Source organism: Rhineura floridana, chromosome 1 (assembly GCF_030035675.1).
Source record: "Rhineura floridana isolate rRhiFlo1 chromosome 1, rRhiFlo1.hap2, whole genome shotgun sequence".
Lineage (NCBI taxonomy): Eukaryota > Metazoa > Chordata > Lepidosauria > Squamata > Rhineuridae > Rhineura > Rhineura floridana.
In genome coordinates, this window is record NC_084480.1 from 84,200,817 (window position 1) to 84,227,597 (window position 26,781).

The 26,781-nt window shown below is 40.9% G+C and overlaps 1 protein-coding gene across 2 annotated transcripts; it reads left to right on the top strand.

Moving 5' to 3' along the window:
• Positions 1 to 103: 103 nt before the first annotated feature.
• PHAX (phosphorylated adaptor for RNA export) lies at positions 104 to 20,618 on the top strand. 2 transcript variants are annotated; one of them, XM_061625197.1, is made up of 6 exons: positions 104 to 353; positions 12,202 to 12,815; positions 15,576 to 15,696; positions 15,962 to 16,045; positions 16,781 to 16,894; positions 17,914 to 18,000. In XM_061625197.1, exons 1-5 carry the CDS (start codon positions 249 to 251, stop codon positions 16,850 to 16,852), a joined length of 996 nt encoding a protein of 331 aa, XP_061481181.1. In that variant the 5' UTR covers positions 104 to 248; the 3' UTR covers positions 16,853 to 16,894; positions 17,914 to 18,000. The 2 variants fall into 2 exon arrangements, with proteins under 2 accessions (XP_061481181.1, XP_061481170.1); XM_061625186.1 differs by lacking the exon at positions 16,781 to 16,894 and having other exon boundaries at positions 108 to 353; positions 17,914 to 20,618.
• Positions 20,619 to 26,781: the final 6,163 nt, after the last annotated feature.

Here is a 26,781-nt window from a genome sequence, read left to right on the forward strand (position 1 = left end):
CGGAGGGCTGAGAGGTTCTCACACCCCAGTAGGAAATTTTAAGACAAAGACTGCAGTCCCAAAATGCCCCGCGCAAAACACTCCCGCCTGTTCTCCCAGAGCAAAGCATTGTGGTCCTTGTAGTTTCAGTAGGCTGCGACTGGGACTTTGCAGTTTGGCGAGCGTTGTTTGCGGAAGGAAAGCGCCTGCGCTTCTGCGGTCGGCCTGCCCGGGTGGCGCCGCTCGGTGTGTGATTGAGGGTCGGGAAGATGGCGTTGGAGTCTCGAAGGATGGAGCAGGACGTGGAAGACGGAGAGGTTTTGGACTCGGACTGCGAAATGCCGGTCTCCGCCGCTGCCAGGAGCCCCCAGCAGGTGAGACCTTTCTGCGAGTATATTTTCCGCCGGGTTGTGTTTTGGCTGGGCTGGCGGCCTCAGCGGTGTTGCTGGCGGCAAAGAGTCCTGTCCTCATAGGAGAAAAAAGACCGGCGGTTGCGGCTGTGAATTGTGAGGTTTAGATCCTGTGAGGGCGTCTCTAGAGCTGCAGTCCTATCCTGTATGCTCTTAGGTGTAAACCCTACTAAAATGAGTGAAGTTTCTTGACGAGTACACGTGAATGGGATCGGGCTGCACGCGAGGCAGAATTTGGCTCGGGGAAGGGTTCTGTTTTCATTGCAGCCCTAAATGAGAAAAGCTGCTCCTGGGCAAACGCTGCCTTCTGTGCAACTCGGAAAGGCCCCCAGGAGCCCCGTTGGACTCTAGACTTGGTAAGCTTAGGTGGGGGGAAATTTCGCTGCAGTTTCCCCTTGCTGGTACATGTTGATGTTCTGCTTAATACTGAAATATAAGCTTTCAGGTGTATTTGTTTGGATAATAGATCAGTTGTTCCCAAACTCCCCCCCCCATGGATCACTTGAAAATTGCTGATAGTGTTGCTGGGCCACTTAATTATTTTTCTGTCTGTTGTAGCAATTGTAATGCCCTTTGCTAGATGCTGTATAATTCTTAATTACATTTGTATTCCTTCTTTTATTTCTTGTATTGCTTTTTATTATATTACAATTTACATCCCATAAGATATTTACAAAATACAATACAAGTAAAATTAAAAATAAGTATGAATATGTAATACACGCATGTCATGGACCTCCTGAATGAAGGTTGTGGACCACTGGTAGTCCATGGACCATGGTTTGAGAACCGTTAGAATACATTAACAGTTCTCTTGTTTAGTAGCAAACTGAACAACTTTCCTAACCAATGCTTGCTTGTTTTTAGAAATACTCTTTGGGAATGAGATTTGTTGCCCTGACAGAATTAACTTGCCACAGAGCAGAGGTGGGACTTGAACTCAGGGCTCATTGATTCATATCTGGTTGTCTGTCCACTAGATCAGGAATCCCCAACTTTTTGGGCCCTGTGGGTACATTCTGCAAACCAGGGAAACTGTCACAGGCACAACTACTCTGCAGCCAAGAACACGCTGCAGCCTATTCTGTTGGCTACCACAGAATGCTTCTTTCAAGTTGAACTTCAGCAGCAGGAGGGTATCCTGTGAGGGAAGGTCTGTGCAGGCTTCTGTTTTGATGATCCCTGCAGTAGACTATGATAACTTTCTGATAATATATGGAAGCAAGCAAGGTCTTTTCAACTTGCAAAAAAACCACAAACCCTTGATCAACTTACAACAATTTATACTTGCCAGGAGCAACCATGCACGTGTATGTTTTGAAGGCCACATTGACCTGACTTTCTAACTTCTACAATTTTTGGTTTAGCTATTGAAACTAGAGTTTGCTTTGTGTTAAATATTCTTAGCAAGACTGCTCCAAATACCCCTTATGTTGGTTCTGCCTTCAGCAGAATGGTGGTGGGAGGTATTGAATACAGATGCTAAAAAACATTTCAAACTATGTATCTAAAACATAAGTCCTAAGTCAAAATTTGGCTTGCTTATTTAGGTCTATGCTGCTTTTGTCTTCTCACAAAATGAGAAAAGAGTGGTGACATGGCTTGCATGAAAGGTATTCAGCCAAAGCTTTCAAGTTATGCCAAATTTGTCAGCTGATGTTTGTTTGAGACTAAAATAAATAGAAATCTGCAGCATTCATTTCCCAAGCTTGTGGACTTGTCAGCTAGTTTCTTTAAGAGCAAAGGATATTCATTAGAGTGAGTTGGTTGGATTACAGTCACTTTTGCTGTTGCCAAATAAAAAAAAGTGATAGAACTCTCATCTATTTTCTGTAAAATTATCAAAACTAGCATGATAGTTCCATTTCTATGAGAAGCTAAGCTGTTTCAGAGGTAAAAAAATAGAAATACTGTACTTTCAGTGGAAGTAAATGCCATACATTTGACATTCCATGTACATCAGACACATACTCCATTTTTACATGCTTTCAACCTCAAAAGGGGATAGAAGGATTGTAGAAATTAGGAGTGTAGTACATAGGGACATAACCTTATACCATACATGTAGGAGAAGATGCATGCAAGCCTATGCACAGTTTTTGTCCGTTTCTAGTCATGTGAAGTGGCCGTAAGAATTGGAAATGGGCTGAGCCAGAAGGAGGATAATGATGTGACTAAATCCATGCACCCAAATTAGGCACCAGACTTTGTGAAATTTCTGGGCCACATCCATTTCCCCATCCCATTTATGGTTACCAGCTATGTTTTTGTGCTTCACTAAATAAACCTTCACACACAAGCAAGTGGGGAGGACAGCAGGCTGCACCACAAAGATCCCGTTTTTGGTAACATTATTTAATTGACTAGTGCCTGCTCCTACAAGGCTGTGCTCAAGCCTAGTAAAGTGTAACGCTGCACTAGAGACCTATTGGAACCTTTTGTGAACATCAGTACATCTAACCCTCCCACTTAAAAAAATGACCCAGAACCAACTCAAGGGGAATTTGGCTGCAGTCTTGCGAAGAATACTTAATGCAAAGCAAACACTGATTATAATACTAATATAATACTAAACTGAAAATTGCTTTAGTTAGAAAGTCAGGTCAATGTGGCCTTCCAAATATCCACATGCATGGTCATTCTTGGCAATGGGGGGGGGCTAAATTGAAACTAGAGGTGTTTTTTGCCTCTCCTCCCCTTCTTCCCACCTCCTTGTTAGGAAACTGTAGAGTCCTAATAGGGATGTTGTTGGATTGCAACTCCTATCCTGACTTTTGGCCATGATGGCTGGGGCTGATGGGAGTTGTGGCCCTCCAGGTGCTGTTAGATTACATGTTCCCCACCCTGACCTAACACAAAGTACATTTTTGTTGTTTTAAAACTGTACCTATTCACTTTGTTGTTCCTTATATTATATTTGCCTTTTTAGACTCCATGCATGTATTTATGCTAGGTTTTTATAAAGTAACAGAGGACAATGTGCTGCATGACAAAAATGGGGCACTTGTCTTGTTTTAGCTCTCAACGTCTTTTATAGAATCTGAATTGTATGCTGAGAGCTACAACAGTAATAGAACTCAAGATTTTGGGTTCTGCTAAAATGTGCTGATAAGATCTTGTACTATCAAATATCCTTTAAATGTAGCACAGTTAAATATTTCATAATGTGACCAAGATAATCTAAAAGCAGTCTTCTGTTGCTGATCTATAACCAAGGAAGCAACTAATGTGTAATGTATGTCTAAACTCTCGTAATGTAATAGGTGAAAAAAATGCTGTGTTTATATAGATATACAGTAGGGCCCCGCTTACCAGTGCTTCGCTTTCCAGCGTTCCGCTAATGCGGCGGCTTTCGATTAGGGGAAATTCCCCGTTTTAAAGCCAGTTTTCCACTTTTGCAGCATTTTCGTACGACGCGCCTCATTATCCTCAATGGGTTCTGCTTTATGGCAATTTCCGCTTTATGGCAGCAGTCTGTATAAGCAGGGCCCGCCTGTGTGCATGTATGTATTATACAGCCACGAGAGTGGCTGTATACTATAGCCAGCATGGATTTTTCACATTCCGCAATGTTAAATGGAAAATACCCCCGCATGCCATTCTGATGCTTCCCATCAGCTCATTTCAAAACAAAACCTTACAAAACTTATAGTCCTGAACTCAGAAGCGCTTGCTTAACAACCCTGTCAATTTTCATGGCAATACACAAAACAGTCAGAGAGAATCGAGAGTTCAAAGTCTAAAAAGAGAGAGAAAAAACTCAGAGCCCTTTTGGATTTTTTTCTGCCAGAGTTCTCATAATCTGTTGAAATTCATTAAAAATCAGCCATGTTCACAGAGTACCTGTAATCCTAATACTGACCTTGCCCCATACTCTGACCTTCACCTACTGCAGTTTAAAAGTTAAAAAAATGCCTGGTTGATTTTTAATTAATTTAAGAAATTTTGGCTGGAAGCCTATTATAACACGGTGCATGCTCACTAAGGATCAACTGTCAGTGTTCTAAAAGCCTCAAAGCTGCTGGGCTTGGCTAATAAGAGGGCCACACCCACAACAGACTTGATTTCACTCGAGTCAGTCATGGCTTCCCTCAAAGAATCCTGGGAAGTGTAGTTTGTGAAGGGTGCTGAGAGGAGACTCCTATTCCCCTGAGAGAATGGTTAACAGTCAGCCACTCTGATTGAAGGTCTGTGAGAGGAACAGGGCGTCTCCTAGCAACTCTCAGCACCCTTCACTAACTACACTTCCCAGGATTCTTTGAGAGAAGCCATGATCGGCTTTGAGCCATGGCTTTGAGAGAAGCCATGATAAATTCTTTTAAATTGTTTTTAAAAGATGTGTTTTTAAATTTGTATATTTGTTTTTAATGTTTTTATTTATTGTAAACCGCCCAGAGAGCTTCGGCTATGGGGCGGTATATAAATACACTAAATAAATAGATAAATAAATAATGATTGTCCAAAGTGTAATAGAGGCCTGGTGTGGATGTGGCCAGGGACAGCTTTGTTTTAAATTTGGGTGGGAGGTAGGGTTGCCAGGTTCAGGGCCTGAGACTGATCCTGTATCTTTAGTAGAAGAGAAAGTCAGCCATGTGCAGGTGTTCTTGCAACACTGTAATGGGAAAAACCACAAGGTAGAATTCTCCCTTCCCCCAGCACAACTTTGAAAGATACAGAAGACATCTTGGTTGCCAGGCCCAGCCTGGTCAGTTTTACCTATCCTAATCATGATTGCATAGGAGTATATCCGATTCAACTCAATAATCATACAAATGATCAGACCTGCCTTTTCCCTCCTTCCCCTTTCCTCTCCTTTTCTCCTCCCCTGCCCTCTTCCTTCTGCCTCCTCCCCTGTCCACTTCAGGCTTCCCTTCCCATGGTCAGTTTTACCTATCCTAAGCATGATCGCACGGGAGTGAATCCCACTGAACTCAATAAACATGCAAATGACCACATCTGTCCTTCTTCTCCCCTCCCACTCCTGCCTGCTCCCATCCTAGTCCTCCCCTCTGCCTTTCCACTCCTCCCTCTCCTCCCTTCCCCATCCCCTGTGGTCAGTTTCACTTATCCTAAGCATGATTGCTGTGTGTGTGTGTAAATCCCACTTAACTCAATAAGCATGCAAATGATCAATCCATTCTCAGCAAACTTGCGCAGGATCCCATTTCTTACCTCCCGGATTAAAAAGCAAGGAAATTCACTAATACGCAAAAATCCTTGCAGTTTAAGAATGTACCTGTAGCCCACAGATATTTCTACCAAACTTTAAAAAGCAGGGAAATTGGGCAGCTATAGTGAATGCACCAGGGGAGCAGGAGACCTGAACTCCTCTCTGAGATATTGTACTGTCCTACAAAGTTTGTTACTTTCAGCCCATCCTCCCGCCTATCAAGATCCCTTTGAATTTTGTTTCTGTCTTCCAGGGTATTAGCTATCCCTCCCAATTTTGTATCATCTACAAATTTGATAAGCATTCCCTTTACCTCCTCATCCAAGTCATTAATAAAAATGTTGAAGAGCACTGGACACAGGACCGAGCCCTGCGGTACCCTGCTCGTCACCTTCCCCCAGTTGGAGAACAATTGATAAGCACTCTGAGTATAATTCTGTAGTCAACTGTGGATCCACAGTTCCACTCAGCCCACATTTAGATAGCTTGCTAATTAGAATGTCATGGGGCACTTTTGTCAAAAGCTTTGCTGAAGTCAAAATATATTATGTCCATAGCTTTCCCACAGTCTACCAGGGAGGTTACCTGATCAATACACAAGATAAGATTTGTCTGGCAGGATTTGTTCTTGACAAATCTAAGTCAGCTTCTAGTAATCACTGCATTGTTTTCAAGGTGCTTATAGAATGACCACTTTATAATCTGCTCCAGGATTTTCCCAGGGATTGATGTCTTACCAACTGGTCTGTAGTTACCAGGTTCCTTCTTTTTGAAGACTGGGACAACATTAGCCCCCCTCCAGTTATCCGGCATTTCACCCATCCTCCACTTTCACAAATATAATAAACAGTGGTTCCGAGAGTTATTCAGCCAGTTCCTTCAGTACTCTAGGATGCAGTGCATCGGGTCCTGAAGATTTGAACTAAAGTAATTAGGTATTCTTTGGCCATTTGTCTGTCAATCTCAAGCTGCAATCCTGCCCCTTCATCATGGGTACTAGAACCCAGAAATGTTATCCTGTATCTCACTAGCATCACCAACTGTTTGTATTGATCTTGTATCCCTATTTTATACTGTTCTTCAACTACCTGAGTTCTATAGTGTTTTCCATTCTTTCATCTTACAGAGAGACAGTATTTTGCCAAAATGAAAAAAAAAATCCCCAGAATCCACCATTCCTTGCTTTTGAAAGTTCCAAACAGTTATTGTGGCCCAATTCTGTATATATTTAATATCAGTAAGTCCTATTTAATAAAATTGTACAGGAATATCCCGCATTAACATACGCAATGGGTCCGGACCGAGTATGTAAATTGAAAATGTACTTAAAGTGAAGCACTACCTTTTTTTTCACATCGATGCATGTACTGCACTGCACTGCAATCGTCATATACGGGCATAATTGATGTAATAACGCATTTATAACTAAAATACATGTAAACATAAAATAAAATACTGTAAAATAAAATACTGTACTGTAAACCCTTTAAGAAAAAGGTAAGCTTATCTTTAATGTCAGCTGGCAGATGCAAAATGGGTGAACGAAAATTTACATGTATTGTAGGAAGGATGAAGGAGAGGGCATATCTTCTATTTCATAAGTCGAGTCATCAAGGGCTAGACGCTTTCTTGCTGGCGATTTGGATGGACTACTTGAAGTAGGAGTAGGGCTCGGGGCTGATGTCGATGCTAGAGATGGACTTTCAGTGGGTGTTGATGGTCTGGGAGATTGACTGGGTGCTGCTGGCCTTTTACGAAAGTAGGTGTCTAAGGAGGTTTGAACTGTAGCTCTTTTCTTTTCCCTGTAGATTTCTTTGTAACAGGCATGACCCCCCGAAATGATAGCATTGACTTTGGAACTTCTTTCAAAGTCCCTATCATGCTTTTCAAAAAGAGCCATGGCACTATTAAGATGACGGAAAGCTTCCAAGAGAATTTTTGAAGTTAGGCCTTCAGGCTGTTCCATGGTCTCATCCTCATCCTGCACATTTTCTTCTTCTCTCTCCTCTTCAAGTTCCAGAAGATCTTCATTGCTGAGGGGTTCAGTATGGGACGCCAGAAGTTCAGCAACATCTTCCGGCTCCGCTTCCAGCTCTAACTGCTTTGCCATCTCTACAATATTTTCAGTAACATTAACTACAGGATCTTCAAAGCCTTCAACATCATCAACTAACTGTGGGCATAATTTTTTTCAGGCCCCTTTCATTGTTGTTTCCTTTATGTCATTCCAAGTATCTCTTATAGTTTTGATGCAATCCAAGATGTCGTAGCTTTTCCAGAATTTCTTTAGGACTTCTTGCCCTGTCCCCTCTTCATTGTCTATTGCTGCAACACACTTACTGAATGTTCTTTTCAAGTAGTTCAACTTGAAGGTGGCTATGACACATTGATCCATGGGCTGCAGTAGTGAGGTGGTATTCGGTGGTAGGAATTCCACTCAAATGTTAGGGTTCAGCTCATCTAACGTTCGAGAGTGGCCAGGAGCATTGTCTACAAGGAGCAAAATTTTGAAAGGGATATTGTTGTCCTTGCAATAGGCTTTCACCTCTGGTACAAAGCAGGTGTCAAACCATTCTTCGGAAACGGCTGCTGTCACCCATGCTTTTCGTTTAGACCTCCAATGCACTGGAAGTCTAGTTTTAACGTAGTTCTTCAAAGCTCTAGGGTTTTGCCAACGATAAATTAGCATAGGCTTTAGCATTAAGGTACCAGAAGCATTGCCACCTAACAGAAGGGTTATTCTATCTTTAGCTGCCTTGTAGCCTGGCATTGTTTTCTCCTCTCTTGCGATGAAGGTTCTTGCAGGCATCTTTTTCCAGAACAGCTCAGTCTCATCCACATTAAAAATTTGATCTTTGGAGTAGCCTCCCTCTTCAATAATTTTGGCAAGGTCGTGTGCAGCCTCAGTATCTGCAGCATCTGCCTCTCCTTGCACTTTGATGTTATGTAGGTTAGACCTCTTCTTGAACCTATCAAACCATCCACGGCTTGCAACAAATTCGGCATCCTTCGCTACCTCACCTTTCTTAGCCTTCAGGTCATTGAATAGGCTTAAGGCTTTATTTTGAATCATTGCCTGGCTTACAGGAACCTGGCGTGCAGTCTGATTTTCTATCCAGTGTATTAAGAGTCTCTCCATGTCTGCAACAATGCTATCCCTTTTTCTAATTGTTGTTGTGTTAACTGGTGTAGCACTCTTTACTTCCGCAAGATTTTTTTCTTTACTCTTCATGATGGGGTTAACTGTACTTTGAGTGAAGCCTAGCCTTCGGCCTATCTCAGCTTGAGAAACACCTTCATCAGACAGTTTAATCATTTTAAGCTTCATATCTAAGGTAATAGATTTACGACTTTTCTTTTTATCTGCCATTATGTACTGTACTACTGTACTGTACTGTACGAAATTGTGAAGCCAAACAATTAAAGACAAGGGAAAACAATACCAAGAGGCACCCACACACGCAAAACCAGCAGTGGCAAAAGCCAGAACTAATGATGGGCAGAGACAGAGAGAAAAGTATTCTGGATTAATTAATTCAGAATAAAGACTGCCCTGCTTCAATTTTCACTAGGGTAAAATTCCCAATCCTATGCAAGTCTACTTAGAAGTAGGTCCCACTGGGTTTGATAGGGTTACTCTCCAATAAGTATACAGATGATATTTTAAAAGTACAATACTGTAGACCAATAAAGCAATTCTTTTGGAAAGAAGTGAACACAATTGCTTTTTTACTTTAGTGTGCTACAGAGAGAGAGAACAAGAGCAAGAGCGCAGACTTTGCAATTTTGCTCTCAGCTAACTGGGGGGAGGGAAGCCTTTTCCTCAAGTCATAAAACTGGAATTTTTTTTAATTGTATCACAAAATTAATTTTTTTCAAATAAAGCAAGAAAGGAAGAATTAGAATCTACAGTACAGTACTGTAAGCACGAGGTACCCCCCACACACACACACACATACTAAGCCGCCACCAACCTAGGCTGCTGCTAGGCTCGGATCGCTACGGCTTGCACCAAGGGACTAATGTACAGTACTGTGAAGGAGTCAAATTTCTTAGCCTTCAGGTCAGGCAACAAATTCCTTAGCCTTCAGGTCAGGAGTCACTCAGATGCCAATGGGAAGACGACGCTGCTGCCGCAAGGCACGAGACACGTGGAACGCAAGTTCGGGCGGTACTTAAGTGTCCGTCAGTGTCCATAAGTGCGAAGTGAGCGTACGTAAACAGGGGAATGGTGGAGAATGGAGTATGTCCGTACTCGCAAGTGTCCGTAAAGTGAAGGTACGTATAGTGTGGTATTCCTGTACAACAGGAGAGGGCATTCTTTCCAGGGTTGAGAGCAGCATTCCCTCGGTTGGGGTCCCCCGCATATATCAGCGGTGGGCAGGCGTAAAGCCAGTTACAGATGTTGGGAGTCTCAGTGTCCCCAGTATTTGTTCCTCCTAGAAGTCTATGCTGACTCTGTACTTTCATGCAACTGCCACATGAGAAACAAGAGCTGGCAAGAAAGCAGCCAGGCACACACATGACCCAACCTATGCTACTCTATGATTGGGTCACACATTTGCCCACAGCATAGGAATGATGCTTTAAATGCCACATTCTGTGATTGGGTCATGCCTTACATCTGGCTCTTTTGTTTCTCATCACACTGGTGGATGCGCAGAGGGAGGCCAAGGCTGCACACAGGGTGGGAATTATCTACTTCTGCTGCACATGCAAGCCTTACTTGTTAAGTCTTAGTAATTTAAACCTAGTTCCAAATAATAGTTCATAGGATTGCAGCCTTAATCTTCAAGAACGTGATTGTACTTGGTGTCCTTGCATGTGTAGTAAGAGAGCCAAACGGAAATCTGTTTCTTGTTGCTAAGCAGATAAAATTCTGCAAACCTTAGGGTGTAAGGTTTGGATTATATTTCAGGGTTTTGTATAACTGTATAATTTATTTCCAGCCAATATGATCTAATCATTTCAGCAACCAGTTGACATGTTTTTTCAGGAAATATATTAATTTCAAATTTTAAGTCAGTTATTTGAATTGGTCTTTCTTCCTTGATAGAGAGCCAGTGTGGTGTAGTGGTTAAGGTGTTGGACTACGACCTGGAAGACCAGGGTTCAAATCCCCACACAGCCATGAAGCTCACTGAGTGACCTTGGGCCAGTCACTGCCTCTCAGCCTCAGAGGAAGGCAATGGTAAACCACGTCTGAATACCACTTACCATGAAAACCCTATTCATAGGGTCACCATAAGTCGGAATTGACTTGAAGACAGTCCATTTCCATTTTTCTTCCTTGATGCTTTAAGCCAATCCACTGTGATTTTCAAGCTCCTTAAGTACTTGGAAGCTTGGGGGGGGGGGCTATTTGAGAAGAAGGCCACAAATCAAAGTGGTATTTTAACCTTAAAACCACCTTGTGAAGTTGGTTAGATTAAGAGAGAGAGACTTGCCGAAAGCCGCTTACAGTGCAGTCATATACATCTTTCTTTTGAAAAAAGCTCCAGTGATTTAAATGGGGATTACTCCCAAGTAAAAGTGTATAGGAGTGCAGTCTTAAGGAGCTTCATAGCTGAGTAAAGATTTGATATCTGCAACCAAGCCTAGTAGTTAAGGCACTATATGAAATGTTGAAACTCATTTCTTGCAGGAAAAAAAGTTCTAAACTAGCTTTCTCCAAGCTTGGGTGCCTATATATTGTTGGATGGTAATTCCAGTTGTTCCTAATCAGCATGCGCAATGGCCAGGAATGACAGGGGTTGTAATTCAGCAACACCTATGGACCCAAACTTGGGGAAGGCTGCTCTAAACCCAAAATCCATTTCTTCCTTCCTGATAATGATAGGAGACATCCAACATCATGTGAGTATAGCTTCCTCATGGCGTGCCTCCCAGATCTGCTCCAGAGGGTTGGGGAGCCCTCTTAAGGAGATTTTGTGGGTGCACAAGGTGCTACAGAGGGAGGGGAAGAAGGGGAGTATGTTGTGCAATCGGGCCATCCAGTACTCTTTGGTCAGAAGTGAGGAACCTTTTTCAGCCCAAACCTCATTCCCTCATGGCAACTTTCTGGGAGCCACATGTCAGTGATGGGTGAGCTAGAGGCAAACATGGACACGGCACTAGGTGTGACTTTTACCTTTGCACAGTAGATTACATTTCAGCCACATAAAAGTCAGAGGTTTCTACCCATGCACATGCACCTCTCCACCCAGGCAAGCAGGCAGCACTATTGCAGTACAGTAACACATTCCAGCCAGGCAAAAGCACTTGAGGAGGGTGCAGAGCAGGGTCAATGAGAATGTGGCCTGGGGAAGGGGTGTGCCATGTGGAGAGTTTCAGAGGGCTCAATTAAGAGGCCTGGAGGGCCACATGTAGCCCACCAGCCTCAGGTTCTCCCCCTCCCATCTTAGACCTAATAGTGATGGATTGAGAATTGTCTTCAAAGTTTATAATGCGTCAATTGACAAATTTGATAGAAGGGAAGGATTTATTGTAAGCTACCCAGAGAAACTTGTCATGGAGCAGCATACAATTAGTTTGCTTTGGGAAGTTTTGCATCTAATCAGCATTTTTTTCTACAGGAGGGTATATTAGTGCACAAGAGCATACTTCTTTTTTTAAAAAAACTGTCTTGTTCTTACATTTCAGAAACAACACAATAACAGCTCAGCCAGATCTTTCCCAAGCAGCATTTCTCCCTGTGCACCAAGTGTCCCTTATCGCACAACCAAAAGTGTGGATTCAAGTGATGAAAGCTTCTCTGATTCAGATGAAGACAGCTGTCTATGGAAGCGAAAGCGACAGAAATGTTCTAACCTTCCTCCCACTAAACCAGATCCTTTCCAGTTTGGCCAAATCTCTCAGAAACAGATTACTGTAGGGGGTAAAAAAATCAACAACATCTGGGCTGCGGTGCTTCAGGAGCAGAACCAAGATGCTGTGGCCTCAGAACTTGGGATTCTAGGAATGGAGGGAAGCATTGATAGAAGCCGGGCATCAGAGGCTTACAACTACATGTTGGCGAAAAAGCTGATGAAAGAATCTGAGCCAGAAGTGATTGAGTCATTAGATAAAGAGTTGGATGAATATATGCAAGATGACAAAAAGACATTGCCAGAGGAGGAAAATGGACAAGGCATCTTGAAAAGGAAACGGCCTGTTAAAGAGAGATTGGGTGAAAGACAAGAAATGAATTACAAAGGGAGGTATGAAATTACTGAAGAAGATTCTGAGGAAAAAGTGGCAGATGAAATTGCCTACCGGTAAGATTCTTATTTTTCAATACACCATCATCTTTTGACTAGATTTTTCAGTAAATGGCTTCTTATGCAACAAGAAAGCTTGAGAGATGTTGGGTATTTAATTGTTTTGATTTTTTAAAATCAGTTGTGTAGACAGACAGAAATAATTGCTTCACCAGCTAAAACCTCTGTTCATTTCCTTGGATTTATAGGTTTTAATTTTACAGGGGTTCTGAGGTTTCTGTTACAATGCAGTGTGACTGGCCTGCGTAATCCTTGGACCTCTACTTACACTAAATTATTTTGACTTATTTTCTGAGAGAACTACGTCTTTATATACAACATAAGATTTTGCCTTGTACTGAGTCAGACCATTAGTCCATCAGTCTGTATTTATTTCTTATTAAATTTCTATCCCACCTTTCGTCTCAAGGGAGCCCACGACGGTAAACATCAAAAAGTTAAAACAATACAATTTAAAATAAAATAGAAACATTTTTAAAACCAATTAAGAAGACTCAAAAGCAATTAAAAAAAACCTAAAAATATTTCAAATCATTTTGAACATCTAAATAAACCATCACATAACTTCACAGTTGCTACTTTCAAGGTTGCTGTGGCCATTATTTTTCAGCCATCAAATGCATAGGTAAACAGGAATGTTTTTAAATATTTCATGAAAATCAGTAATGACTGAGATAGATGCACCTCACCAGAGAAGCATTCCACAAACGGGAACTGCCACCAAGGAGGCCTTGTCAGGGGGTCAACCCTAACTGGACAGCAGCCAGTGGCAGCACTTTCAACAGGGCCTTCCCTGCCAGAGTGTTGTCTACACTGACTGGTGATGGCTGTCTAGGATTTCAGACAGCCTCCCAGCCTTACCTGGAGGTGATGGGAGTTGAACCTGGGACCTTTAGCATGCAAAGCAGATACTCTACCACTGAGCTTCAGCCCTTCCCCAAAGCACAACCCCAGTTCATAATTTTTAACTTTATTCACATGATGTCTTAGTCATCTAGTTATTCAGTCGAAATGGCTTAAATAGAGGTCCAAAGATTACTCAGTCCAACTGCCGTGCACTAAAACGGAAACCTCAGAACTCTGATAAAATTCAGCTGTTTTGACTTGCACTGAAATTGTGTGCTATTCACATTAATTGAGTGGGTCCCTGTGCTTCATAGTCTTGGAATATACTTAATATATACTTACAAATGCTAGTCAGTCTCACTTTAGTACTATATTCTGCTTAGTTCAAATCTGTCTCCTAAACAGTTGTGTGTTGGTTTTGTGACAAACCTGAAATTACCAGGGCAATGGTTAACTGTAGAAAAATACGAAACTATATCAATAAGAGTCAAAGCTAATGGTACCAAACAGAATTAGAGTTTGACTACTGTGATTGTCAGTCACATATGTGCATTTATGTGTGTGTGTGTAATTTGAACAACATTTGGTTTAATTCTATTTTTATCTGCTATGTGCTCTTGGTTTCCACTGTAGCCTTTGGCTGGTACCGTTGTTAAATCTTGCATTTATGTAGTTTGTAAGGAAGGGAGCACAAAAACCCCTTTCCTTTTCCTTTGTTGAGATACTTATGAGGCACAAGGGTGCTGTGGACAATGCAGTCTTTCTGTTTGCCTGGTAGTATTTGCTGCATATGGCCCAGCTGTCCATGTGAAATTCAGGGCAAGCAAGCAGTCGTGCACCCTACCTCTTTTTAGGTGCCAAAGGATGAGACTTAATAAAATTAACAAAGTTTCAAAGCAAGAAGTTCCGCTGGACCATGTAACCATCTTTGGACTGAACTTCATCTTACCATTTTGATGTCTTGTAATCAGGGCTGTGGAGTCAGAGTCGGGGAGCTGGAGTCGGAAACAATTTTGGGTGGAGTCGGAGTCAGTAGAAATGTAAAGACTCCGACTTCAAAATAAAATTAATAATTTAAATTTTTTGTTTTAATGTATTTTAAGGTCTTTTTATGATGTCTTAAAGTGTTTTTAGCATTTCTGTTTGCTGCCCTGGGCTCCTGTTGGGAGGAAGGGCGGGATATAAATCAAATAATAAATAATTAAAATAAATAGTATACATTTGCCATTTGTGAAGGAGTCGGACAGTAGAAAAATAGAGGAGTCGGAGTCAAAGGTTTGACGTACCGACTCCACAGCCCTGCTTGTAATACTCTGTTAAAATAGATATATATAATAACTCATAAATTTAAAAAGTGCTTCAACCACAAAGGGCTATAAGTAATCTTAGGCGGCAATCCTACTTATCTGGGAATAAGTCCAACTGAAGACGATGCAACTTATTTTCAAATAGACCTGTATAGGATTGTGCTGTTACATATATTTTCACTAGGTCTGCTTCTTTGTTTTTATTTTGAGGCACATTTCCAGGCATTTAACTCTCTTTTTGCCATATGTAATTCAATTCTCCGAAAATATTATGGCATAATCTTTCATGGACTGGAGCCCACTTCATCACATCCATGAAGGGTTATCATCAGTTCCATGTGCTTATATACTTATTGGAGGAGTGGATGATTGTAAGCAGTGAGGTCAGATGGAAATTAAATGCAAAAAGTATAAACTGACAATTCTGTTAGAGCTTTAATGTGTGTAAAATGAGCACAGTGACCCTTCACAACATAGGTGACCGTCAAATAGTACTAATACTGGTAACAATAAATACATTTGTTAATGAAAGTGTTTTGTTATACAAATGAGTTACAAAATTCTGTGAGAATTGGTAGTCCTTGAGTTTTTATTTTCCTTTTAGGCTTTGTGAACCGAAGAAGGATCTGATCTCACGGGTAGTAAAAATCATTGGGAAAAAAAAATCTATTGAACTACTGATGGAAACTGCTGAAGTGGAACAAAATGGAGGCCTTTTCATAGTGGTAAGAAGTAATTGGTTTTTCAGACTACATGATTAATCTTTTAACAAACGTAAGGCCATGTAGATCAGTTTTTTCCATATAGCAGATCTTCATCCCAAGAGTTCTGTGTACCTTCCCATAAATATTTGAGTTTTCAAACAGGATATGTACAGTGTAGCCTCATGTGTGTCTACCCAGCAGTATGTACCACTTGAGTTCAGTGGGATATAGGATTGCAGCCTTAAATCTACTTATAGTTAAAAGGTTTTATTTTTCCATTATGCAGAGTGGCACTAGAAGAAGAACACCAGGAGGGGTTTATTTAAATTTGCTGAAAAGCACACCTAGCATAACTGGAGAACAAATCAAGGTAAATAACATAATATGTGTAAGCTCTGTTTTAAACAGCATATTTTTAGATAACTTTAAAAAGCACTTAAATAAGAATTTTCCAAGTGCATCTCTTCCTGCTGCCTTCTCACTTCTCTTTATGCATCTTCTGAAGTAAGCTGCTGCCATTGAAAACTAATGACCTGATGAGCTAGGTACTCTTTGAATATTCCATTTCTAATGTTCTTCTTGTTGCAGACTAATATGTAACTCTTTGTGAATTTCACATGCAAAGGCAACTGTTTATGGCGTTTGATTTAGCCTTTTGTGATCACTTAATTTTTGAGTCTATACATAGAAGAATGAAATGAAGCAAAATTAGTATTGTCCTAGTAATTAAACACTTTACTTTAGCAAGCATGATGAGCAACGGTCTTCCTCTCAAAACTTTGTGCTGCAGAGGTGGGGTGGGAATCATCCTAGCAATTGATTCCTGCCCCCTCCCAGGCTCCAAGATTGGGAGGAAGGCTGAGGTTTGTTTGGCCACAGAACTGCTGATGCACATGGAGCACCTTGACCCTGCACTGGCCAAAAGGGCAATCTTCCCCACCACCCTTTCCTACAGGACAGGAAGATTCGGGGGGGGGGGGTCTTCAGTATCAGGAACATCTTGGCTCCATAGCAGCCAAACGAGCAAGAGGAGGGGCAGGGACTATGTCACTTGTGCTTAAACATATTCACTGGTTCCCAGCTCATTTCTGACATATCTTTAAAGACTTACAGAGCTTGGGGCTGGGATACCTTGAAGGAACACCCACCTCCACATCAACTTGCCTGTGTGCTATGATTATCATTGGAAACTCTGCTCGAGGTGCTCCCTCAGTCAGAGGTGAGGAGGCTCACAAATGAGAACAGGCTGTTCATAGTAATGATGTCCCAAATCTTGCTTTTTAGGTATCAGACAAAGGGCTTTATTTTCCCATGTTTTTAATTTTTGGTAGATTTTAAATACATGTATTGTTATTTTTTCTTTGTTCCTATGAGACTATTTTACATTGAAATGTGGCACATAAATGCATCAAATAAGCACATTCATCCAGCAAAACATAATGCTTATTTCTCTTAAATTTGGAAAGCTTTGTCTTAGAGCAGAGCTATGCTGGAGATGTATGGATCTGTTTCATCTTCTTCAGCTTAGCTCCTGTTCATTTTAAGGCAAAAAAGGAGGAAGAAACAGTCTCTTTACACAACTGTGTTTTGGAAACAGGACATAGTCCTACCAGAAACCAGGCCAGCTTTGTAGCTTTAAAAAGCAAGTTTATTTTTAAGGCTAGAAGGAACAATGGAATCGCATCTGGAGACAGTTCTTATCCCTGCATATCAGGTGAGCGGCTATTGACAAGCCTGCAGCAAGAATACCTAGCCTCTTGTTCTTCTCACTTCTGATACTATATTTGAATTGGGATATAAGGACAACTGTATCTCTGAATGCTTGTTCTGTAGCTCTTCAAAGCAAATTGCAGTAAAAACTACCCCTCCTAACATTTTTCATATTCGAAAAAGTTAGCATATTTCCATTTTTTAATTTCAGCAGTAAATCAGTGAAATTATAAAATTGAGATGATTTTTATAACTGCAAAATATATACCTAATAACTGTAATTGAGATAGGCTTTAAAAATGAGCTGTGTCTGTATTCTAGGCAGACTTGCAGCTATTTAAAGTAAAGAGTCTCTTTCACTTTAGGTATATTGCTATATTCTGTAGCAGTTTTTGAAAGGATATGGCATTGTTCAAAAGAGATTTTGTTCTTTTGTCAGCAGTTAACTTTCAACTTTAAAGGTTTCTGAAATGTGATTTTAGCTATTATTCCTTGGCACTTCATGGGGTGTTAACATTCTCTTTGAAGGATATCTTCTATGCTGAAAACCAAAAGGAGTATGAGAACAAGAAAGCTGCAAAGAAGAGAAGAATTCAAGTCCTGGGGAAAAAGATGAAGAAAGCTATTAAAGGGCTCAACCTTCAAGAATACGATGATGCCTCTCGAGAGACTTTTGCTAGTGACACAAATGAGGCACTGGCTTCTCTAGATGACTTGCAGGAAGGACACAGTGAAATGAAATTGGATCCAGAGGATGCTATTGAAATTGATCATTCTCATGATTTAGACCTCTTTTAACATACTGGATATTTGAGAGACCATAATCTTTGGGAGATATTAAACTGAAGTTTTTATGTTAATACTACAGGTTTTTATTAGTGGCAGTAGTATAATGTCAATCGTATACTGAAGAGGGCCTTTGTATTTCTAACTTAATGTTAATACTTGAGTTTTCAGTTTGCTTCAGATCATGAAAATTTTTAGATCCCCTGTCTCTGTCTATACTCAGTACCTAGTTAGGTCATGTTCTTTCACCTCATAGTTAATTTCCAGGTAAAAGAGAAACTGAATAATCTCATTCCAGAGTTAGACATATACGAGGCCTGTTAACTGCATAGAAATGTTTTCTTCATTTAACTAAAGGTAATATGTAACAAAGTGACAAACCACACTTGGAAATATACTCTGGCATGGAAGCATTTATCATGAACATGGTGTTAGTTGCTGAGTTTGGGAACACAATTTTGGGTACTTATTCAGATAAGGTATTCCAAATGCTTGCAAATTACTGAATAGCTATCTTTAGATGGACCGTTAAGAATAGGAAGGAATACAGTGTAGAGATGTCCTCCTTCTAAAGTGTTTTAAGACTTTTGTTGTTTGATAACAAAGCACCTGGGTTTTTCATATAAATCTAAAGTGGCAATACTACATGTTGCAAAACTTTACAGAACTGGGAACCCACTTTCTGATACTGGACCAACAAACCCAAAACATTTTTCATAAAAATTGGAAGTAAGACAAATTCCTTGTACCACACCTTTAGTTGTGTTAATGAGTTTTGTGCTAATGCTACAATATTGCATCAAATTACATGTCCTTAAGTATTACTGAAATCAGTTGGAGTTGAATACATTGTAACTGGGTACAGACCTGCAACCCCTTAAGCCAGACTCAAGATTCCTGGTTATCATTTATGACTATCCAATGCTCTTTCTAAATGTACAATGTGTTGCTTCATTATCTCAGGTGGTGGTGGGAGTTGTGAGTTGCATAGTGAAGCTACATACAAATTTTGAGTTGTACGCAGGAGCTGTGGATGGGCATAGTATAACTTATCAGGTGAAAAAAGCCCCATATTTCAAGGCTGACCCTTTAGGCTCATTCTCCTCTGTATTTTGGTGTTAATACCCAGTGGTTTCACAAATATGTTGTTGAGGCTCAGGCTGTGGCCCCCAGTATACTTCAGAGGATCTAATGCATATCACTTATCCTGAAAGTCAGTGGCACTAAATCGCCTTAAATCTTAAGTATACTGGCTTAATTGTTTTATTAGTATACCAGCTTAAGCTATCAATAAATTATTAAAGACCAACAAATTTGAAGATACCAATAGTAGCTGCTATTCTCTTATTAGGATATAATTTTTCTCTTAGAACAGTGTGATATCTAAGATGACCTCAAAGGCTACTACATATGGGTTATTCTGTGTACAGAATGTTTTCTTTCCACAATGTTAAATTAAAACTGCTGTTCCAAATGTGGAAACTGGCTGCTCTTTCCAGGTAATAAAGGATCACTCTCTAAAACTATATTGTAAATAATTAAAACTTCACATATAAGATAGTTGTAATTTATTGAAAACATGGCTATAGCATATAGTAAAAGTTGGCAATACTTTGGTAAGATAGTTTTCCATTTATTAACTGGGTATTCTGCAACCCTAGGGATGAATTCAATGTTCCACCCTCTCCTCCTCCTGAACACCCGCCATCAGTCCTGGGGGTTCCCCTATGGTGTGGGGGCAAGGGGGGGACGTCCCATTGCACAAGCAGAAATCCTCGTGCTCATGCAATTTTTTAGTTGAATACTGCTGCCTAGTCTTTAATATCCTAACAACTTACACTCCTCAGCTATTCTACTAGGAAGTCCTAGAGAATATGGTGGGACCTCTTGAGTATATATGCATCGGAGCAGGCTATTAGCCAGACATCTGTCTGAGATACTGGTGTAAACATTGCAATGCCGCCCTGGGCTCCTACTGGGAGGAACAGCGGGATTTAAATCAAATAATAAATAAATAAAATGATGGTAGGATATGGTTTTCAGATATTTGTGTGACACAACTCTTACTATGCCACACCCTAAGCTGGCTGCAACAAGTTTAAAAGATAAATAAAGCTTGTTTCTTAATTAAGACCACTATAACCGTAAACTGTTTTATCATCTTGAGTTGTTGAGAGTATTTTGTTTTTGTTTTACTTCAGATTCTAAAATTTACTTTAACTGATAAAACTGAGCATGGGGGCTACCTATAAAACCTCCCCAATATTTCCATCCCTATTAAGTCCAATTATTTTAAAAGAAAGGAACTAAACAGTTAAAAACTAGCAACACATTTGCCCAAATGATAATAGGCATGCAACTATTTGTACAAGCTGACTGAGAGGACAAAATGGAGTTGCTCCTCACATGGTTTAATTTTCAGTTGTAGAGGTTAAAAAATAAAGATGGTTAGTTTCAAAAACTTGTACACTATTTTTTTGAAAAATATCCCAAGGATTTCCAAAGTGCCTTTTAAAAAAAAAAACAGACTGGGAAGCAAAATGACATAGTTTAGCTTATTGAGTTAAGAATGATCAGTGTTGTATGCTTAGCTTATTGTTAATATATGGATGCTTCACTTGGCAATATTTATTTATTTAAGGCATTATACACCACTTTCCAGGCACACCTCAAAGCAGTTTACATTCATTTATTAAAATATTTCTATACTGCTGTTCATTTTTAAAAAATCAAAGTGGTTTACAACATATATAAACACAGAATAAATCCATATAAAAATTTAAAGTCATGGCTTGTATGTACAAATGACTACTCAGCTTGGACCTGTACAATTGTTACAAGGCAAGGCTAGATGCACTGAGCACAAATGTTTCAATCCTCTGTTGTGCCAAAAAACATTTGATCACTTAACTGCCTTTGGCAAAATGTTATCTTCCCCAACTCCTGTAGTCTCTTTATTGCCTTTGCACTCCTTTCATTATGACAGGTGTTCTCAAAAAGCTGACAATACAAACTCCCATTGCACTTCAAAGGGAATCATATTGCCTTGGAATCCTTTAATCTTTCTTTAAGCTATTGCTCTAGTGGTCAAAAGGGGGAAGAAAAGTTGATAAAGTAGGTGACAGAGGCCTTTGTCTGCGGAACTGATCGATATTTGCTTTCTGTGCTCAAGTTTAGCACACCCATTTCATGTACTTGCTACTTAGTTCCTGAAGTGTGAGCCCTTCAGCATGAAATGTTCTGTAAGACATTTAATACAGTGAGCAGGATAGAGGGGCCTGGTACATCAAAGTGTTAAAGCCTCTTCCTCTCTCTCCACCTCCCCCCCACTCCTGATCCAGATCACTCATGCACATACAGTTGCTACTTAGTAAAGAAAAAAAGCATACTAGGGCCGATCATGTGATGACCATCAGATCTAGTTTGGCTCAGAGTTAAATTTGTGCAGGAGATAGTATGGGGACAGGAGGGGAGAACAAAATGATATTGCATGAGTTTTTATATTCATAACTTTGTTATCCAGATTCCTCTACTACTTCTCTACCAGGCCATGCATTTGATTTGTATAGGATCATTAAAATAAATTGTGGAAAGGGGGTACACTGATATTTAAGAAGGCCACTGCTGGATAAAACCAAAGGCTTATCTAGTCCAGCAGGACTGAGGAGCCACCTTGGCCAGAAGGCTGGATCTGAAAGTGGCCAGCTTGACATGACATTGAGTGTGGGAAAGATAAAAGTTGCCAATTGTTCCTTTGTAGCTGTAGCTTTGCCTTTGGCACTGTTCACATTTGGTTCCTTTCCCTGTCACACTGCTTTTGGAAGACACCCAATACACTAAGGGCAGTGTGTGTGATCAGAAGATCTTGAGTCCCCTGTCCTTGCCGAAAGTGGGGAGACAGCATAAGGCACCAGATTTAAACAGATAAAAGCCAACATGATCTCGCCTCTGTTGTCCACGCTCTGCTAACTTCTAGATTGGATTACTGTAATGTGTTCTACGTAGGGCTGCCCTTGAAGACTGTTCAGAAACTTCAGCTAGTGCAAAATGCGGCAGCCAGGCTTTTGACAAGGACCAATTGGTCTGCACATATAACACCTGTCCTGGCTCGCTTGCACTGGCTACCCATTTGTTTCCGAGCTAGATTCAAGGTGCTGGTGTTGACCTATAAAGCCTTACACGGTGTGGGACCGCAATACCTTGTGGAACGCCTCTCCCGCTATGAACCTACCCGCTCACTTCGTTCAGTATCTAAGGGCCTCCTCCAGGTACCAACTCACCAGGATGCCCGGAGGACTGTTACTAGAACTAGGGCCTTTTCTGTGGTGGCCCCCGAATTATGGAACAGCTTACTGGAGGAAATACGCCTGGCGCCTACGGTTCTTTCTTTTAGGCGCCAGGTTAAGACCTGGCTGTACTCCCAGGCATTTTAATGTTCAATGTTTTATGTTTAATGTTTTAGCTTAATGTGTTCCTTTCTGTTACTGATTTTAATCTATATTGTATTTTAATCTCGTTTTGTACACCGCCCAGAGAGCTATTAGCTATGGGCGGTCTAGAAATGAAAATAAATAAATAAATAAACAAACATTACTGGGAGGAAGGGTGGGGTATAAATCAAATAATAAATAAAGCTATAGCTGAAAAGAAACCGTCATTTGCAGCTGCCACTTGAATTTGTTGCTGTTTGCAGCTGCAGCTATACCTGTCCTGTTCCTGAGATCAGGTGATGGACAGCTTGGCTAAATGTAGCCTGATGGGCCTAATCCTGTCAGGTTGAGTTTCTACACCACTGTAGTCCATCCAGCATCCTGTTTTCCACAGCAGCCATTCAGATCCTTATGAGAAACTTAGAACCAAAATGTGAGCACTAGGATGAATCCCAGATCCTGGGCTGATCCAGGATTTCATTTCATTTCATTTCATTTATTTCATTTTTAAACCGCCCATAGCGAATAGCTCTCTGGGCGGTGAACAAAACAAGATTAAAATACAATATTACAATAAAATTACAATAAAATCAGTAACAAGTTAAACGGAAAAAAAAAATTAAATGAAACACATTGAACATTAAAATGCCTGGGAGTATAGCCAGGTCTTAACCTGGCGCCTAAAAGAAAGTACCGAAGGCGCCAGGCGTATCTCCACAGGTAGGCTGTTCCACAGTTCAGGGGCCACCACAGAAAAGGCCCTAGATCTAATAACAATCCTCCGGGCATCCTGATGAGTTGGTACCCGGAGGAGGGCCTTGGATATTGAATGAAGTGAACGGGTAGGTTCATAGCGGGAGAGGCGTTCCACAAGGTATTGTGGTCCCACACCGTGTAAGGCTTTATAGGTCAAAACCAGCACCTTGAATCTGGCTCAGAAACAAATAGGCAGCCAGTGCAGGCGGGCCGGGACAGGTGTTATATGCGCAGACCAGCGGGTCCTCGTTAACAACCTGGCTGCCGCATTTTGCACTAGCTGAAGTTTCCGAACGATTTGCCTGGAGTGGGCCAATGTAGCCCCAGATCACCCTGGCTCATCCCATCCAGAGCAATCAGCTGTCAAAAGGGGAAGACCAGTGGGCTGCAGTGAGGAAAGGAAGAGAGAAGGGAAGACAGAAACTGTCTATCCTCGCCACTCCCTGTCGCCAACCATAAATTAGCATTTAAAAAGCTGTGTAAGGCCCCAGATTTGTGTTGGGTCTGGGTCACATCGGGCCTGATCCAAGGTGCTGATTCTGGCAAACCAAATCGAGGGGGGATGTACCGTTATCAGTTCCCTATCAACTGCTATTTGGAGGTATGCTGCCATTGGTGGCCTTATTTCCATAATTTTGTCTAATCCCTTTTTAAAGCCATCTAAACTAGTGACTATCACCACATCTTGTGGCAGAGTTCCACAGTATATTTGTGCTGTAACTGGGTTGACATGACATGAAAAGGAGAGACTGAAATCCTAAGAACTGCTCTCTGAAGAAAGTTGCAGGAAAAGGATATCCTAGCTCAACCTTTGCCAAGTGGGTGCCCTGCAGCTGTTTTTGGACTACATCTCCCATCAGCCCCAGCCAGCATATGCTGTTTGGGGCAGATGGAAGTACTACACCAAAGCACCTGGAGGGCATCAGGTTGGTGAAGGCTGAGCTAGCTATTCTTTCTGCCACCGCCACCCCCCCAGCCCCTTTTGAGGATTTGGCACTTGAAAGAGGGTGTCACTAATCACAGAAGGTGCCTCTGCCCAGTTTTGGATGACTCCCCTGACTCAGGAAGGGCTTTTTAGAGGGTGCAGGGGTGGGAAAAAGGATAAGGCCATTAATGGAAGATAAAACTATCAGTGGCAACTAACTTTGATAGCTATGTTCCACCTCCACTGTCGGAGGCAGTATGCTTCTGAACACCAGTTGCTGGGAATTGCAGGAGGGGAGAATGTCATTGTACTTAGGGCCTGCTTCCCATAAGTATCTGCTTGGCCATTGTGAGAATGGGATGTTGGACTAGATGGGCCACTGGCCTGATCCAGCAGGCTATTCCTATGAGGAAGGGCAGGAAAGTTCCCTCTACCAATTTCCTTCTGTGAGCAGTTCTTAGAATTCAACCAGAGTTAGGATTTAGATATATACATATTTTTTTAATTAAACTTCTTGGAACTATCTTTGCACTTCAACACACCACTACCTATCTCTAGTCTCTGCAGTACCTGGAATCTGACCACAACCTCTTTACTTTTCTTTATTTATATATGTGTGTATTATGACATGGGGGTGCCACAGCATCTGATTGTCCTGATGCGCAACCTATACTCTGGACAAGAGGCTACTGTAAGGACAGAATATGGAGAAACCGATTGGTTTCCCATCGGACAGAGTGTGAGACAGGGTTGTATTTTATCACCCTATTTGTTTAATCTGTACGCAGAACATATCATACAGAAAGCGGGATTGGACCAAGATGAAGGAGGTGTGAAAATTGGAGGGAGAAACATCAATAATTTAAGATATGAAGACAATACCATACTCTTAGCAGAAACCAGTAATAATTTGAAATGAATGGTGATGAATGTTAAAGAGGAAACCACAAAAGCAAGACTACAGCTGAACGTCAAGAAAACTAAAGTAATGACAACAGAAGATTTATGTAACTTTACAGTTGACAATGAGGACATTGAACTTGTCATGGATTATCAATACCTCGGCACAGTCATTAACCAAAATGGAGACAATAGTCAAGAAATCAGGAGAAGGCTAGGACTGGGTAGTGCAGCTGTGAGAGAACTAGAAAAGGTCCTCAAATGCAAAGATGTATCACTGAACACCAAGTCAGGATCATTCAGACCATGGTATTCCTGATGTCTATGTATGGATGTGAAAGTTGGACAGTGAAAAAGGCGGATAAGAGAAAAATCAACTCATTTGAAATGTGGTGCTGGAGGAGAGCTTTGCACATACCATGGACTGCAAAAAAGACAAATAATTGGGTGTTAGAACAAATTAAACCAGAACTGTCACTAGAAGCCAAAATGATGAAACTGAGGTTGTCATACTTTGGACACATCATGAGAAGACATGAGTCACTAGAAAAGACAGTAATGCTGGGGAAAACGGCAGGGAGTAGAAAAAGAGGAAGGCCAAACAAGAGATCGATTGATTCCATAAAGAAAGCCACAGACCTGAACATACAAAATCTGAACAGGGTGGTTCATGACAGATGCTCTTGGAGGTTGCTGATTCATAGGGTTGCCATAAGTCGTAATTGACTTGAAGGCACATAACAACATTATGTAAATTGTATTTCAAATAATTATTTATTTATTTATTTTATTATTTATTAAAAACATATTAAAACAAAACATCTTTTTTTAAAAAACAGTTATAAAAACAACTTTAAAAGTTATTCCAACACAGATGCAGACTGGGATAAGGTCTCTCCTTAAAAGGCTTGTTGAAAGAGGAAAGTCTTCAGCAGAGGCCAAAAAGATAACAGAGATGGCACCTGTCTAATGTGTAAGGGGAGGGAATTTGAAAGAGCAGATGCCACAACACTAAAGGCCCACTTCCTATGTTGTGCAGAATGCACCTCCTAATAAGATGGTACCTGCAGAGCGCAGTGATTGACTGGGTATATAAGGGGTAAGATGATTTTTCAGATATCTTTAGGTATATTATGACTTGGGGGGTGTCCGCTTATGGTAGGAAAAAAAAGGTTCTCTACTTTGCCTCTACACACACCATTGCTACTCAAACAATAGGTTCCATAGTTAGTCTAGTCATTAAGCGTAGCCAAGGGTTCACATTCACAGGAGCAGTTTAATTCAAGTTACTTTTTATTTTAGTGTTTGTGACTTCCCAGGGAAACTGCAGCCTAATCCATGCTTTTCATTCTAACTTTCTGCAATCATAGTTCTAAGCACACGACTGAGTACTAAATCCATCTTAATTATGCCATTTTTAGCCATGTCTTTCAAGCAGGTGTAATCCTTTTTTAGTACCTTTTGATCTACATTTCTTTTATGTTCCTGTTGTAGCTTTGGTGTCATCAGCCTGACAATGGCTGATGCATCATAATCCCTACCTAGGCACAGGTGCCAGGTTTCTTGACAGATCTCCCAGACCTGTGCAGCTGCAGCAGC